Raw genomic sequence first — 16,083 nt, forward strand, 5'->3', positions numbered from 1 at the left:
ATTGAGGATCGTTTTTAAAAAAATTCATGTTCGTCATTTCTTAAATATAGGCCTTTGCCGGGGAAATAATAGTGAGAAGAATTCGCTTCCCCTTCTTATTAGCATAGCTTTCGGGCTCCATACCCGTGGGTCACTTTTGTCCTTTTAGAAATGGAAAAGGCAGTTCGTAAGGTTCGCTAGGCATTAACCTTTCACCCGGTAATTTTTTTTTTTATTTGCTTAGTGAGTTGCATCTTTACTCCAGCCGGTTGCGTAATAGCTTTGCAGACATAGGCATCGAAGAATTGGTCTAGGGAAAAACTTGAACAAACTATGAAAATCTCAATACCATATTCGTCTAAAAAGACTCGTCTTCGATACATCATTTGAGTCATGATACCTTTTTGGTGCGTCCAACTACTACCTTCCCTGTGTTGTACGTATGAGCTCGTCGAGAATGGAATTGGATGTGACGGATTTGGTTAGCATGCATTAGTTACAATAAATATAGCACATGTTAATAATTAAGATCTTCAACTGTAAGAGCTGGGACTAGCCCACCTTACTGTGGTTGTATTTGATGAATTTCATATACCACACGTTGATAGTTAAGATATTTGGTAGATAGGTAAGAAGACCGCAAAATTACTATCACAAATAATGGTTCGAATATGTGTAGCTTGTGTATGCCGCCGGTAGCAATAATTAATTGTATGAAAAGTTGCTAATGAAATGGAGTTCACGACACTTGAAATGATAGTGTATGTTTGTTCCAATGTTAATGATTTGGAGACTAAAATTATGAGTTTAAATCCCATCAGCCGTACAAGTATTTATTTTAATGTATATTGTTTCACTTTATGAATTTTTGCAATTTGTTAATTATTCTTAATTTTATTAATATATTGATTGAATTGATGTGTATGGTCAATTTATATATAATTCCACATCAAAAACGGAAAAATAATACTCTCTATCCAAAAATTGTGGTGCTAATTAGTTAATTGCTTTGAGATAATTGTTGTTAACATTCTGAAAATTAGATACAATTTTCGAATATCAACAAGCCCTGTGTTCTGCCAATAATAAACAGCGTAGTCAATATGGAAAACCTAGTTACCGTGGTGTCTGTTCCCAAGCCCTACACAACTGCTAATAAGCAGATTCCCTTTGCATTGTAAGAAAATGGGGTTATCTATCTGAACCACATTATATTCACTTTTTCTGCAAATCAACTGGTGCATGGTCATTGAATTACATTATGCATCTGGAGATAAAGATCTCACTAACACATATTTTCAGTTCCTGTCTATCCTCCTACCTGGTGATATTAGGGGAAATAGACCTGATCTCCAAGGTGAACAAATAAATTGAATTAAATAAATACATTCTGGATAATTTTGCTACTACATTGTTATTCACCTCTCCTCGGAGTTGAACCTGTTCCATGCCGCCTGTGGTAGATATAGCAAGAGCATCAGTAAGATGTATAGCCAAGCAAGAAAGTAAGACTAGAGTATAGAAACCAATTACATTTTTTGCGATGCCATCGAGGCAAAAACCATCACTTGAATTTGCTATTTCTTAATGTGGATTATCCTAATTCACAGCTTCAGCTGTTACTGACTTTATAGTGACGAAATGGTACAAGATGTGCATCAACTGATTGCCCAAAGAATTTTCACCTCAGAACCTCAGGACAGGTTTGAATTTTGACAGTCATGTCAATTCTCAATATCATTAGAGTGTAGATATCTTAAGATGCTAGCAAGGATTCTATTCACATACTAATACATTTAAAAAGTTAATACAACTACCTTTTCTATCTCAAGGGAAATAAAACAAACATACCTTTAGAAGATCAAAAACCTTTTCGCATATGTATTTTTGCTGAATGGTAGCTCCTCTTTGCTGCACTTTGTCAGGATGTACATAAAGTGTAGCCTTCCTGTAAGCTTTCTTTACAGCAGCAGTTGTTATGATCTCTGTCAGGGAAATAGGCTGCCAGCCGCTGTCTGGCCCAAGGATCTGAAATGAAATTGAGTTAATACATTCAGCTTCCAGATTTGAAGACCAAAAATAGTGATAAAGATGTCTCAAAAATCTTATTATCACTTGTAATAGAGTTGAGCAAGCTCAAACCATAACGCATTTAGTAACAATTTATTCCACCACTAACACACACCAAGAAACCCTAGTTTGGTCTTCAAATCTTGATCGGGAAGGTGATACCCAAATATAGACTAAAAAAATATTGCTGATAATTGTACTAGTAAATCAGTAGCACATGGGAAGAAAATGCATACATATTGCAAGGTTGAGAGAAGTGCACGCAAGTTCCTCTCCTTTCCTGTAGCCCATCTCTTAATATCAGCATCAAGCGATTCAGCTAGTCTCTGCAATAAGACACAGAGTCTTGTCACAACACAAACTCAGTTTAAAGAATACAAATCTATGGGGATTTCAGCAATCATTGTAATTCAAATTTTTTGTAAGAGATTACATTTCTCTCAGCCTGCTCTTTCTGGGCAAGTAGATCACGCATATTCTTCTCTGCAAGTGCTTTTGCCTGACAGGAACAGTTTAATTGGGACAAAAATTATATAATGTATAAAGATTAGATGGTTCAAAGATCAAGTGGATAAGTGCATACTGCTCGCTCCATTATCCTTTGATGCCTCTCTAATCTTGCTTTACGTCTCTGCGCTGATTCAGTATTCGTCCCATTTTCCAGATCCTGCAGGAAAGTTTGAGCCGTCATCTTCTGGCATACAAGTGAAGAATATATTTGTGGAAAGCAAAATCAGCAGACTGATATACTAACCGAGGAAGAAAAGCTGTGCTTCAGTCCATAATTTCTGGAAGTAGAAAACCTTTCTGTGGGGTATCTGTCAGCCTGAGTTCTTGCCTCTGTGGAAGTTTTCTGAGACTTTGCTTTCTCTAGAGCACGCTCACGGGCTTCTGCTGTGGCTCTTTCCACTGCAGCTCGTTCTGCCCTAAGCTTGGCTTCTGTGGAGGCCTTATCAGCCGGTTGCTTCCCCACCGAGGCCTTCTCAAGCTTCTCCCGAGCCTCTGCCAGAACTCTTTGTCGAACTTCAGCAGCTGCTCTCTCCACAGCAGCTCTTTCTGCCCTTTCTCGAGCTTCAACAAACGCCCTCTCACGAGCTTCTCGTATTGCTCTTTCTACAGCTATTCTATCCTTTTCCTGCTCTCTTTCCCTCTTGATGGCTTCAATTCTTTGCTGGTACCCATTTCTCTCAAGGTTTTCCAGACCTTCTCTGGCATCTTTGGCTTCCATGGCAGTGGTTCCAACAAGATTCTCCTTATTCTTATCCATGTTTAGCCCTGTTTCTAGACCTCTTTCAGTTTCCATCGATTTCTCCATTTCTTTGGTTTCACCACTATGTAACTGGGAGTATAACACTTCACTTTGTTCCTTGGCATGTTTTCTTTCATCCATAACCATTTCTACTTCATCTTTTGCTTCTTCCTTGTTTGAGGTATTGTACTTGATATTTACTGCACATACTTTAGATTCATGAGCAGACAACCCCTCCATATTTTCAGGACTGGAGATTGATACAGATCCTTCATCATCATTTGGAGTTTGTTCCAACACCTGTCTTAAACCCGTGAAATCAAATTCTCCTGTTCTATTATCAGATGAATGAAGCTCAGGTAAATTTTCTCCATCGCTCTTAGCAGCATACTCTTTAGCAGCACCATGAATCTCACTAGTTGTTTTGAGTGTATTCTCATCCTCTGGAAGTTTATCTTCAGTACATCCAGCCATGAGGCCGATATTTTGTATCTTGCCAACAGAAGAAAAAACTTCAAAGCCATTGTAGATTTTGCTTTCAACAAAAATCTCTTCAGAGGCACTTTGACGCAAGCTGTCCGTTCCAGGCATTTCATTACTCTCCAGGTGGAACAATTGAGCTGCAGCCTCCTTATCATTTGCGAAAATGGTTTCAGTTACTTCAGGCACAGTGTCATTCTCACGGTAACTCCCAACAGCTTTATGATATTCTTCTGCTTTGTTGTCTAAGTCAAAATCAAAGTCTGCTGGAGTCTCACTAAAGATAGTGCTAGTATCAATAGCATGAGCCTCTTTAAAGATGGTGCTACCATCACCACTAATCGCATCAACAGCTTCATCAATATCCTCTTCATAGGCAGCCTCATGAAACTCACATGTATTATGATTCTCTTCACTTATCCCTGCTCCTCCATGAGTGTTGATTGATTCTTCAGCATCCCAGAAAGCTGCAGGCTCCTGAACTTCAGCACAATTGTTTCTGGTCTCAGCTTCTGAATCATTGTTTGTGGTCTCAGCTGCTTCATATTCAAAAGCATTCATGTGTCTCTCTTCAACTTTATTCTGCTCAAGTTCTCCAAGTAATTTTGGTTCATCTCCAACATAGCCATGACTCTGTTTCTTGTTGCTACCTTCTGACTCAAGAGCCTCATTAACCTTCTTTTCAATTTCTATTTCTGGAAAGACGTCGGTCTGCCCCTCACCAGCTTCTTCCTCCCAGGTTTCCTTCAGCTGCTCTTCACTTTCAAACCATAGGTGATATTCTTTCTGCCTGATCCCATTTTCTTCTTCATCATAAGTTTTTCCATGTCTATCACCATTTTCTTTCCAGTCGGAGACATTAACAGACGACGCATCATTCTTGACCAGATTATGTGCTTCATTGAGAAAATTATTGAAAGCTGGAGTCAGTACTGTCAATTGTTCCACATTAACCTTTTCATCACGCCTTCCCGTATCATCCATATCATTTTCTCTCTTCTCCATCATTTCATACTCCTGGTTGATCCTCAAATTTTCACCAGCTTCAACCAAAACCTTCTCCTGCTCTTGAGTTCCTTGAGAAGTATTCAGAACCCTATTCATCATTTCAACAGTATTTTCAGGTCCTTTGGCATGATTAAAGGTAGCCCAACACTGCTCAGCTTCATCCACACTCTTTTCCAGTGGTTGCATCCTTTGGCATGTATTGATAGTTCTTTCCGCCAGTTCAGCAACAACTTCAGGTCCTGTTGCATGATGAATTGTCACCTCTTGCTGCTGCAAAGTTTCCTTGCCAGCTTCCATCTCCATAGGGTTGGAAGCAAGTTTACTCCTGGCGAGCGACAAACTTTTGTTGCCACCTACTTCACCAGACACCAAATGAGCAGTACGACACTCTGCATTGGCTGCTGAGTCAGGAAAATCAGTTGCCTTTCTACGCGCTTCAGCTGCATCAACATTTTGACTGAGCGTTCCAAACTGTTCATCCATACAAAGTGTCTCACTCTGACTGCAATTTGAAGCAATTAACTTACCTCCCCCCACATGCTCTCGATGCCCTTTAGCTGCTTCAACATTCTCCCATACTCTTTCCACTTGAGCATCTCTAGCATCAATAAGTGTATCATTGTGACTGATTGACAGGGTATATTTCCCATCAATCCCAGTGAATATAGAAAATATAGGATCCAAGTCTTTATACCTAGCATTGTTCTCTTTTGAACCATAAGCCTCATGGTTAATCTTAATTTCCTTATCCAAATCTTTCTGGCGGCCCTTTGGTCTAGGCTCAGAACCATCTGGATGACCTTCCTTTTTCCTATCCATTACCATTTTTGCTATTCTTATACTTTCTTGAGCCTGCTCTATGGCTTTCTTCAAGGCAGCAGCAGATACAGCAGCTGTCGAATTTTCATCAAATTCCTCATCCAAGAAAGGTGGTGAACATTCAGCACCAATCTTTCCAGAAGCATTTTCTTTAGAAGCAAAGCTTGATAATCTCCTTGGATCCTTGTTAGCACTTAGATTTGACGGACGACTTGAAGGTGCTGGCACTTCAGAGAAGTGTGATTCAAGGTTAACTTCATTCACATTGTTTGGCTTTTCAGGTACATGTGATCTATCACAACTTGATCCACCTTTACCTTTAAAAGCTTCAAGTTCAGCACTAAAACTCCAGGTGCGACTCACTTCACGTTTCAATGAAGGTACAGGCCTGTGACCTTCTATCTTCTGCGGCTGAGGAGCTCCATCAACAAAATAAGTAAATCCAGGGACAGCATGGAGCTCTGCAATGTGTGTTTTCCCATTTGATGCATCATTATTTCTTTGGCTGGTCCTATTAAAAGACATGTTAAACTGCTGCTTAACTCCATCAAAAGATTGAACAGATACCTCGCTGGAGGACCTTTTCGTCTTTCGTGAAGAATATAGAGAACCTGATTCTTGTAAAGGCGACCGTGTATTTGCTGGAATCCTGCAAGACATATAAAGGATTTGGAATGGGTAACCAAAGAACTCCAACAATTTATACTGAAAAAGGGGATGCACTTCAGATGGAAGAGATTACAAAGATCTAAAAGAAGATATTGTTTTCTGAAAACCTTCGGGTTGACGAAACGCGACTCGTCATTTCACATCTTTCACACACACAGAGAGACAGCCAAAAGAAATAGCGGGAAAGAATGATCAAATAAACTGGATCTTAGTAAATCTTTTAGCAATAGATGTAAAACACTATAATTACAAGATTTAAATCTAGCCAATAAAAGAGTTTCTTCAAAACACAAACACACCGGGCACCGAAATTGATCATTCAACACCCTTATTAACAATCAACGGAGGCCGACATGAGTTAATAAGCACAATCAAGAGTATAGCTGTCAATTCACAAGCCCATAAATCGGTTCCGTTACTGGAAAAGAACAAAAACAGGAACAAAAATGAAAATGAAAATTCAGCACACACTTATAATCGCCCTCGCCGAGAAAGAAATTGGCAATCGGGCTATAGCACCCCAGAAAAAATTAGTAAAACATGGCATGAAAATCTTTCTCCTCATATGAGTATAAAATCAATCAAAGATGATAGTTTCTCTCCATAAAGGGAACTTTGAGAAAGATTTTAAATTTTTGAAGCATAGCAAAGAACAAGAAACGGAAGTTAGAGGCTTATTAATGAATAAAGAATTAAACATGCAAATTACATGAGCCATAATAACAACCAATCCAAACACAACTACGCAACAGAGAATGAAAAATGTTGACCGCAAACAAACTTCACATGTCCCAAAATTCAATTCAAAACGCCATAGGAGCGATTCACTTACAGAAGGAAAGAAGAACAACTCACCGCGGTTTATTTTTCTTTGCAGAACCATTAAACAGCTCCTCATAAGGCACGGCCACATCATCATTCCCAAAACCACCGAAAATGTTGGAGTAATCGAGCTTAGAGCTCCTGCAATCACCCGACCCTACCCGATCATCCAGACCCGGAAGATCAAGCACAGGTATGGAAGACGACCCGGAGAAAATCTCAGCGTACTCATGAGCTTCAAACGAGCTCCCCTTGCCTCCGTTGCTGGACAGCAAAACGCCGTCGTAGGGGTTCTTGAAGGAGAAGGACGAGGAGAGGACATTGGTGGCTGAGTGTTTTCTTCTGTGCGGAGGTCGAGACAGAGACTCCATGGGAATGGAAGCAGAGTGGGAGCTTCGTACTTCTTCTGTCTATGGAAGAGCTAGGGTTTTTTGTTTAATTTATTTAAGATTTTTTCCCCTTTCTTTTTTTTTTTCTTTTTTGGTTTAATTTTGCCTTTCTTCTTCTTGATCAGTGAGGCATTTTGTCTGCAGAGAAAAAATTCTGCAGCGTCAGACAACACAAAGACGAAGGAAGAGAGAGAGACAGAAAGTGAGTGATGTGATGAGAGAGAAAAACATTTTACGTATTTTAAGAAAAAGTTTTATTATATGAGGAAGAAATGTGGGTCCACTTGAGGACTTATATGCTGCATCTGGTCTATGAGTTTGTACAATTCCAATTTTTGATTAGTTAATCGAAAATTATATACTTCTAATTTTGGTCGGTCGGAAAAGCTCATATGTCTGTTTCAAATTCCTATAAAAATTAATAATATAATACATATTCCACATCAATTAAAAATAAAAAATTTGACGGTCTTTTAATAATAAATATGCAAAAATCTTATTAAAACGGACAATATTTCACGAGTCATGGACCCTTATTTGCTCGTACAACATAAAAGATCCTCGATTCCGTCAAGTCACCGATGACTCAGTTTATACCTGAAAATTGGTATTAGCTTGGAGTTCTGATTGAGTTGGCGTAGATGGACCAGAAGCAGCAGAAAACTTGCGTTATTCTGTCTGTGGTGTATGATATGATAGATACATCGACGCGGCGATTATTTTATTTTAAATCTTCTCTTTTCTCTGACTGGGAGGACACAAAGGGAGAAACAATTATTAAGCTGGGGCAAAAATGGAATTCATATTTTAAACTAGGAGTTGCTTGAGTTACTGAATATTATTAAATTATTAAATGCTTCTCCGTATCAAGACTCGTTCGAATTTAAATAATTTGGATATCTTTTTATATTTTTATAATAGTGTATTTATCATTTTATTCTTTCACTATACAATTAATTTAAAATTTTATTATTTTTAGAACATATTTCAACTACCTCCTGAAATTTTTTATATTTATAAATATTCAATCGTTGTTAAAAAAATTATAAGTACACCCACTAAGTGGAATATAATTATGTAGTCCTTAAATGGTGATGTAAAAATTATTACTTTAATCTTATTGAATTTTTTTTAAAAAAAAATCTGTGAGGGGGTAAAATAAATAATTTAATGAGAATTTTAATTCATAAAAATATTTTATAAAATTCTAAAAAATACATAAATATTATAAATCATAATTTATAATTTACCACAAAAATTGGATGAAAATACAATGAAAATCTATACCTCAAGCTCTATGTAGCAAGTTCTGCTTGTACTTATCTTTTTATTGTCAGTGTTTGTTTTTTATTAGTATTTCAGTATTTAATTTTTGTTGAATTTGTTGTCAGCTAGAGTCCAAAGTGGGTTGATTTTTTTCTTTAGCTAAAACTCTATTCTTTATATATAGTTTCACATCTCTGTAACTTTAGTACTTGAGTTTTAGATGAACAAAACATAGTTTTTCCTTTTTTTCATTCTTTAATTTACTGCCATGGATATACTCTATTTCCACCCCTCAAATTATCACACTCTATATCAAATTGCGGGCAATTGTGAATCTGCCCCATCCATTTCTGGTCATTTCGATCCAGTCTAGACTCAAAATTTGTAATTCACATGAAATTATACAATTAGAAAAATCTATAAATAGTGATTGGCCATTCCTCAAGTAGAATTTTAGCTACCCTGACATTTTCTTATGATCTTGAGTTTTTCTCCTTTACACCCTATCTAATTTAGGACTTGAATGGTTACAATTGGGTCTTCTATATTCTAGTCTTGACGTTTTTCTACCTTGTAAGTATTTTTACGGGAGGAATTTAGGTGTATTCATCTCATTTTAGGAGCAAAACCCATATTTACAAAAATAGTTCTTTTATTATTTTTTTTTAGATAATTATATATAATTTCTAGTCTATTTGCACAAACCACCTACACTTTTTTGAAAAATTACAATACACCCACCAAAAACGTCAATATCATTTACACAAATCACCCATATTTTCTAAAAGTAACACATCCATCTGCCAGAAAAAGTCAACATCATTACACAAACTACTCGTACTTTTTTACTGCTAGTAGTGTTTTTTACAACATAAATAGTTTTTTTATTATTATTTCTTTGGGACAATTACATTCACGCTCCTAACCTATGGTCTATTTACACAAAGTATCCATACCTTTTGAAAAATTACATATACATTTTTCAGAAAAAGTCTGCATTATTACACAAGTTATCTATGTTTTTTTACTATCAGTTACACAACCTATGGACAACTACGTATTTTTCAGAAAAAATAGTTTTTATAACTACATAATAATATATAAATAATTTATATAAATAGATTATAAATAAAAAAAAGTATAAATACAACTATTCTAGTATTTTTTTTAATGTACGATTATGATGTGATAACATCAAAATTGTAAAATATTAATTGAAAAGGAGAGCAGCAGAGCCCACAATCATAGAAATATCTCCTTTTCTCGTTGAGGCGGAGCAGCCCACGTTAAACCCTGCAACAATTTATACATTTACAATTTCGTAAATTACAACGATTTCTCCTTAAATTTGTCATAATTATGAATATCATCTCGATATTTAAAAAATTATAAATATCTTTCTACTATTTGATGAAATTAGAGGTATGAAATTGTCAATTTGCTCTTATTGTATTTTTTATTTTATTTAAAAAATTAAAAACTTATAAAAAAATCAAACAGGGTGGATTAAATTTTTCTAAACATTATAAAAAAAAATTATCTACTTAGTCCACAAAAAATAAATTTTTTTTGAAAAATAAATAAAATTATAATTTTTAATCCACAATATCATTTTGGTCAGTTCACCATAAAAAATGGATGAAAACCTACAATCTAAGTTAATTATTAGACGATCTTTAAAAATAAGAAGTATTAATAATTTCTCAAACAATGAAAAATAATCATAATTATATCAAATCTGAAAAAAAAAAAAATCATAATTTACCCTTTACAATTCATCAAACAAACAAACAAAATAAAGTGAGTGGTGTCCACGCTTCAAACCCCTCTTCTTAGAAAAAAAGAAAGACAGAGGGGCCATTATTTCGACATCAATGCCCCCCCAAAAAGAGCTGAGTGGATGGTCTCGTTGACCATGTAATTATCGTTTCATACCACCATTTTTTTGTTTCTTCTGCTCATTCAATGCCTATATCTATCAATTCTTTTGTGTAAGTTCAATTTTACGATTGATGTGATACGTGTATCGACATCATTAATCCTCTAAAGGACGGGTTTAGGACATGCACGTGATCTTATTTATGCAAACATCGTCGAATGATGCAGTGCGTGATGGAACCGGTGCTGCGTTGTGCGAGGTGTAGTTCGATTTGTATTCATTAGCCTCACGATTTTGTATTGAAAATGTGTATTGTTAATGAGATGAGACATTGAGGCTTATAAGGCACACAAATTTTTCATTTGCAATCGATTTCATACATGCCAATCAGTGATTTAGTGAAATTCAGAATCGTCAGTATAGTCCAAAGTGTCTTACCTACCATTTTATAATGATGAAATCAGTATTGAGTTCAAGAAAATAAAAACGATATAATTGAATCCAAATTTATTAAGAAATTGAGGAATTTATGAAAATTGGTTAATCTACGCTATAATTTACTAGACTATCGAAGACCCTCTTCTCTAATTCTAGTTAACGATTGTTAAATCCCATCAAAATAGGCTAATTTTTTTATCAATATTTATCGTATTATTGATATATATTTAAAAAAAAAACGACAAAATTATATAAGGAAAAAAATTGATTTAAATATGATGAATATAGAATAATATTTTGAAAAGGTAGATCCATGATTTGAGTTGAGACAGGATGCATTAAGGGGAAAAAGCTGATGTGATGCAAATATAGATATGCTTTGTTATGATTAAAGCAATCAGCCTTCCGGGAGGGGGTGGAGATTGGAATCATCAATTATGTGTTGAGAGACTTAAGCTGTAAAGCAGTAAAGTAGATCGCCGATGGCCCATAACTATCAACCATTTTTCCTTGTTTTGTACTACAAATCTGGAGGTGTTGTGGGCTGAAAGAAACAAAAGGTTTGGTGAAGCCCATCAAGATGAGGCGGAGGCCCAAACCCGCGTTGCCGAATTTTCTTCTCTCTTTGCGATTACTTCTGCCTTGAAGAAAAAGAAAAGCAGATCAAAACCCACCCCCTTCTCTCTCCTCTGCTACTGAAATAGAGTGAGACGCGAACAGAGATATATATTCAAGTTATTGAGTCTGTGTTCTGTAATTTTACAACGACGCCGCATCCAAAATGTTCAGGAACCAGTACGACACCGACGTCACGACGTGGTCGCCGGCGGGGCGGCTGTTCCAAGTAGAATACGCGATGGAGGCGGTGAAGCAGGGCTCGGCGGCGATAGGGCTGAGATCGAAGACGCATGTGGTGCTCGCCAGCGTTAACAAGGCGAGCTCCGAGCTCTCCTCGCACCAGAAGAAGATCTTCAAGGTCGACGACCACATCGGTGTGGCCATCGCTGGACTGACGGCCGACGGACGAGTACTCTCCCGATACATGCGTAACGAGTGCATTAATTATTCCTATACGTACGAGTCGCCGCTTCCTGTCGGCCGTCTTGTTGTTCAGCTAGCCGACAAGGCTCAGGTTTAGTTTAATTTCTTGGTTAAACCCTAAGTGTTTCATTTCTCGTTTCTCGTACTTGTTTGGTGGTTTATTTTGTGGAGCATTGTATAATTGAGAGTTAGGGTTTAAGATTAGGGCACCAGTAGTGTAGAAATTCGTGAAAGGATCACAAGAAAAAAAACGGATTAATGTATATCAGTAACTTAATTAATGCTTTGACGAGAACTGCTTCATTTTTCATTGATGGTATTCTTCTGCAGAGAATTGTGTAATTGAGAGTTTGGGTTTTGATTGAGGAGTAGTAGTATGGGAATTTCATGGATGGATCTGAAGAAGACCTTGGGCAAACTTTTGTTAATAAACTTTCATTATGTTGAATTGAATTAATTTTGTACTCTATATACCAGCGAGAGGAATTGTACAATTAAATTTGTTTGAATTGAGGGGTAGGGTTTGGAATGGGAGTGTACACTGTCAGACTTCTTCTAATAGAATTTATTCCAAGGAATACATGACTTTGTTGTAAACTAAGTGAGAAAAGGTAATTTGGAAAAGGAAAAATGGGATAGTTGTTTGTATATATGTCAGTTGGAGAAGTAATGAAGAGAAACTAGCATTTGAATAGTTGGTGTGTATGAATATTTGTCAATGGTTTGGTGGCAATAGAAACTTGAAGAAATGTTGCACTACCACTACATTCAACTGATCAATGTGGAGTATGCATTTATATTAAGGAGAAATCTGACATTTCTGTGATATGCTGCATTTTCCTTTTTATAGCTTTTCTACAAAAGCAACTTCCCTCATGAAAACATTTCCTATATTTCTTGTCAACTTTGAGCTTATTTTTCAGTTGTAGCATTGTTCCATGACTTTGCTTTAGCATAAGGTCTGAGATAGAGGCAAGTTATTGGTAGAGTTCCCAGTGAGGAAACGCGAAGGCCTAGGAAAAGTTCTGTCCCACTGTGCTTGGCTTTTGGACTAAACTTGCTTGTGCTTGCTATAGGGGAAATGTGTTTGGCCCAAGAAGTGGCCATGTCACAGGGCTTACCTCTGCATGGAGCTGCATTCTAAATCAAGGGAGTGGCCTTGAGGATTACCTGATTTACCGCCACCAAAAACTTCTCTCAGTCTCTTCCTATTTATTCTAAAAAGAAAATTTCGTGATCTCTTGTTAAAGTTTGTGTTAGTCTGACAAATGAATCTTTGACATAATGTCTGTTGCAACTTAGTCTGATGTTTTGAGCTTAGCTGAGATGATATCTAAATCTGATGCTATGTAGTAAAACAAACTTTTTCCTGGATTTTGCAGCTTTTTTTCATATAGAGGTCAGGTGGTGATCTTCAGTCGTGGTCAGCGTTTCTGATTTTATCTTCATTGGCTCTCCACATTACTTGTTGTTATGGACTATCTGGGGACTGCACATGTATATGTATTATGTGCCAGTTTTTGCATAGGAATAAATGGTTTTCCAAGTTTCTTTATTAACTTGTGAACATCACCATTTGTTTTTTAAGCTATCCCTGGAAAATTTTATTTTAACTTGTGATGTGTGCATGCTCTTTTAGTTTTAAGCTTGTACTGAATTTACGTGGTTTACCTGGTACATTTGGTTTAGGATTTTAGAGCTGAGGATGAGAATAAAGATCAGAAGCAGAAGTGTCGGTTAGGCTTTGAATATTTGGAACAAGTATCCAAGTTGTTGTTACACTGGTGTTTAAACCATTTATATCTGGTATATTCGTACTTCAATGATATGAATTAACTGCTGACAGTTTCTGTATAAAAAGGAAAAGGTTACTTAATGAATTTTTTTTCCAACGTGTGGAAATGGAAAAGATGTAGTTCGAATGCAGATTTTGTGAATTCTTTAGAGATTGGATGCACATTTATTAGTTATATACTTACGTCTCAAGACATTCACCTGGAAATTTTGCTAGGGGCTTTTTAAGCAAAAATTTGATTTAGGTTGGACAGTTTCTGGACACAAGCTAAGGGCAATGTAGGAATCTGCATGTGTTAGTCCTTCAGGGGCAAGGGAGTCATTGTCATGGACTCATGGAAGCAAATGATCAACATTTAGTAGCTTCCAAGTTTGGATAAAGGATTTTCTAGAGGATAGGTGATGTTAATTACTTTAGGACATCTAATCCTGGATAATATAGGGAGTGTGTTATTCTGCATGTTGGACATAGGGGCCTCAAATTAAACTATCAATTCTCAATGGTGGGGCAATGATATTCATTGAAGAGTTGATTGATTCTTTCTAAATTTGCATCTGTACTATCCTTCTGCCAATTAACAAACTGATAGTGGCTAAATATTACTTTCCTTTGTAGTCCTTGGACCACCATGCACATAGAACTTCTGATATATATTCAGCAGTCAAAGATTAACATCAATTGCTGATAAAGAGACGCCTCTGGCTTATATTTACTAAGCCATTTCTTGATGATTTGCTGTTTTTTTCTTATGTTTGATGTCATTGTTTAAGCTGTCTAATAAATGCTCTACTCTTAATGAATTCCTGCACATATTGTATCACTCTCTCCCTATCTCTCTTTTTTTTTTTTGGTAGAACATGAGTCTAGATTCACAGTAATGTCATTACAAGTCTTTCTAGGATTATAAGTGTTGTATTATTCATATGATGTAGCAGAGTTAGAGAACCCATCTTTTGTGGTCCAATTACCTTCAATTTCTTTGTCTTTCTTCTTTTCTCCTCATGATCAATTGACTGGGATTTCTCTTTCTTTTCTCCTGAGCTTTCTTCCATGCGGTGATTGCAAAAACTTTACTTCATTTTTGCCTGAATTTAGTACTTAGTATCTGGTTTTCATTATTGCAATGCAGGTATGCACACAGCGGTCATGGAAACGACCATATGGTGTTGGCCTGCTGGTTGGTGGTCTTGATGAATCTGGAGCTCACCTCTATTACAACTGTCCAAGCGGTAATTACTTCGAATACCAAGCATTTGCTATTGGATCTCGGTCACAGGCTGCAAAGACATACTTAGAACGGAAGTTTGAGGGTTTCATGGACTCATCACGAGAAAATCTGATCAAGGATGCACTATTTGCGTTAAGGGAGACCTTACAAGGAGAGAAACTGACGAGTGCGATTTGCACAATTGCCGTATTGGGGGTAGGGGAGGCATTTCATATATTGGACCAAGAAACCGTGCAAGGACTGATCAATGAATTCGAGGTAGTTGGTGAAGAGCCCCCAGCTGATGAATCCGTTGCTCCAGATCAAGCCAGTGCTGCTGAACCAGGTCCAGCTTCTGCAGATCAGGGACCCCCTGCCGACCAAGGCGTTGCTCCAATGGATATCTAATGATGCCATCTTATGGTTAAGAAATGATTCTCGTGTTTTCAAACTTCCAACACCATGATCTACTGAACAGGCTGGTAAATTTGGATGCTTGTTTTATGAGCAGCAATCACATTGTACTTCTTCAGTGAAATTATTTTAGTTTATCCTTTTGTGCCTTGCCTTATATTATTTTCTTTGAACACTGTACGCTCTTTATTTGTGTGGGGATACAATGATGAACTTTGCTTGTTGGCAAACAATAGCTTATGATGTTCATTAGCGTTTATATTTAGGAAGCAGGCTGATGGATCTCTTTCTATAGCCGAGGGAGGCACGTATGCTACCATCTAAAATTTTATGTTGAAGTTTATTTGGAAATCTCATACTTGTCTATCAGATTCCGGAGTATACCTTGTATCCACTTCGTGCTCAAGATGATTAATCACTGAATTTAATCGTTTCTAAGTATTTTATTAAGGGTTTGTTGGACTAGCTGAAAAGGGAAGTGAAGGGGGGAGGGAAAATAATAATAGTTTTTTATTAAATTGTTTGGTATGAGTAGGAGAGTAAAACTAAAACACTTTC

The 16,083-nt window shown here is 36.7% G+C and overlaps 2 protein-coding genes across 2 annotated transcripts; one reads left to right on the plus strand and one right to left on the minus strand.

Annotated features, from left to right (window-relative positions):
- Positions 1–1,170: 1,170 nt before the first annotated feature.
- AUL1 (auxin-like 1 protein) lies at positions 1,171–7,707 on the minus strand. Its single transcript, XM_011085358.3, has 7 exons — positions 7,130–7,707; positions 2,804–6,254; positions 2,633–2,716; positions 2,483–2,548; positions 2,286–2,375; positions 1,831–2,007; positions 1,171–1,433 (listed from the first exon to the last, which is right to left on the minus strand). The coding sequence occupies exons 1-7, from the start codon at positions 7,465–7,467 to the stop codon at positions 1,398–1,400; spliced, it is 4,242 nt and encodes a 1,413-aa protein (XP_011083660.2). The 5' UTR covers positions 7,468–7,707; the 3' UTR covers positions 1,171–1,397.
- Positions 7,708–11,708: 4,001 nt separating this feature from the next.
- LOC105166122 (proteasome subunit alpha type-1-A) lies at positions 11,709–15,758 on the plus strand. The gene is made up of 2 exons (XM_088882858.1): positions 11,709–12,200; positions 15,034–15,758. The coding sequence occupies exons 1-2, from the start codon at positions 11,850–11,852 to the stop codon at positions 15,517–15,519; spliced, it is 837 nt and encodes a 278-aa protein (XP_088738984.1). The 5' UTR covers positions 11,709–11,849; the 3' UTR covers positions 15,520–15,758.
- The last annotated feature ends 325 nt before the right edge of the window (positions 15,759–16,083 follow it).

Source organism: Sesamum indicum, linkage group LG7 (assembly GCF_026168435.1).
Source record: "Sesamum indicum cultivar Baizhima isolate 11 linkage group LG7, ASM2616843v1, whole genome shotgun sequence".
Lineage (NCBI taxonomy): Eukaryota > Viridiplantae > Streptophyta > Magnoliopsida > Lamiales > Pedaliaceae > Sesamum > Sesamum indicum.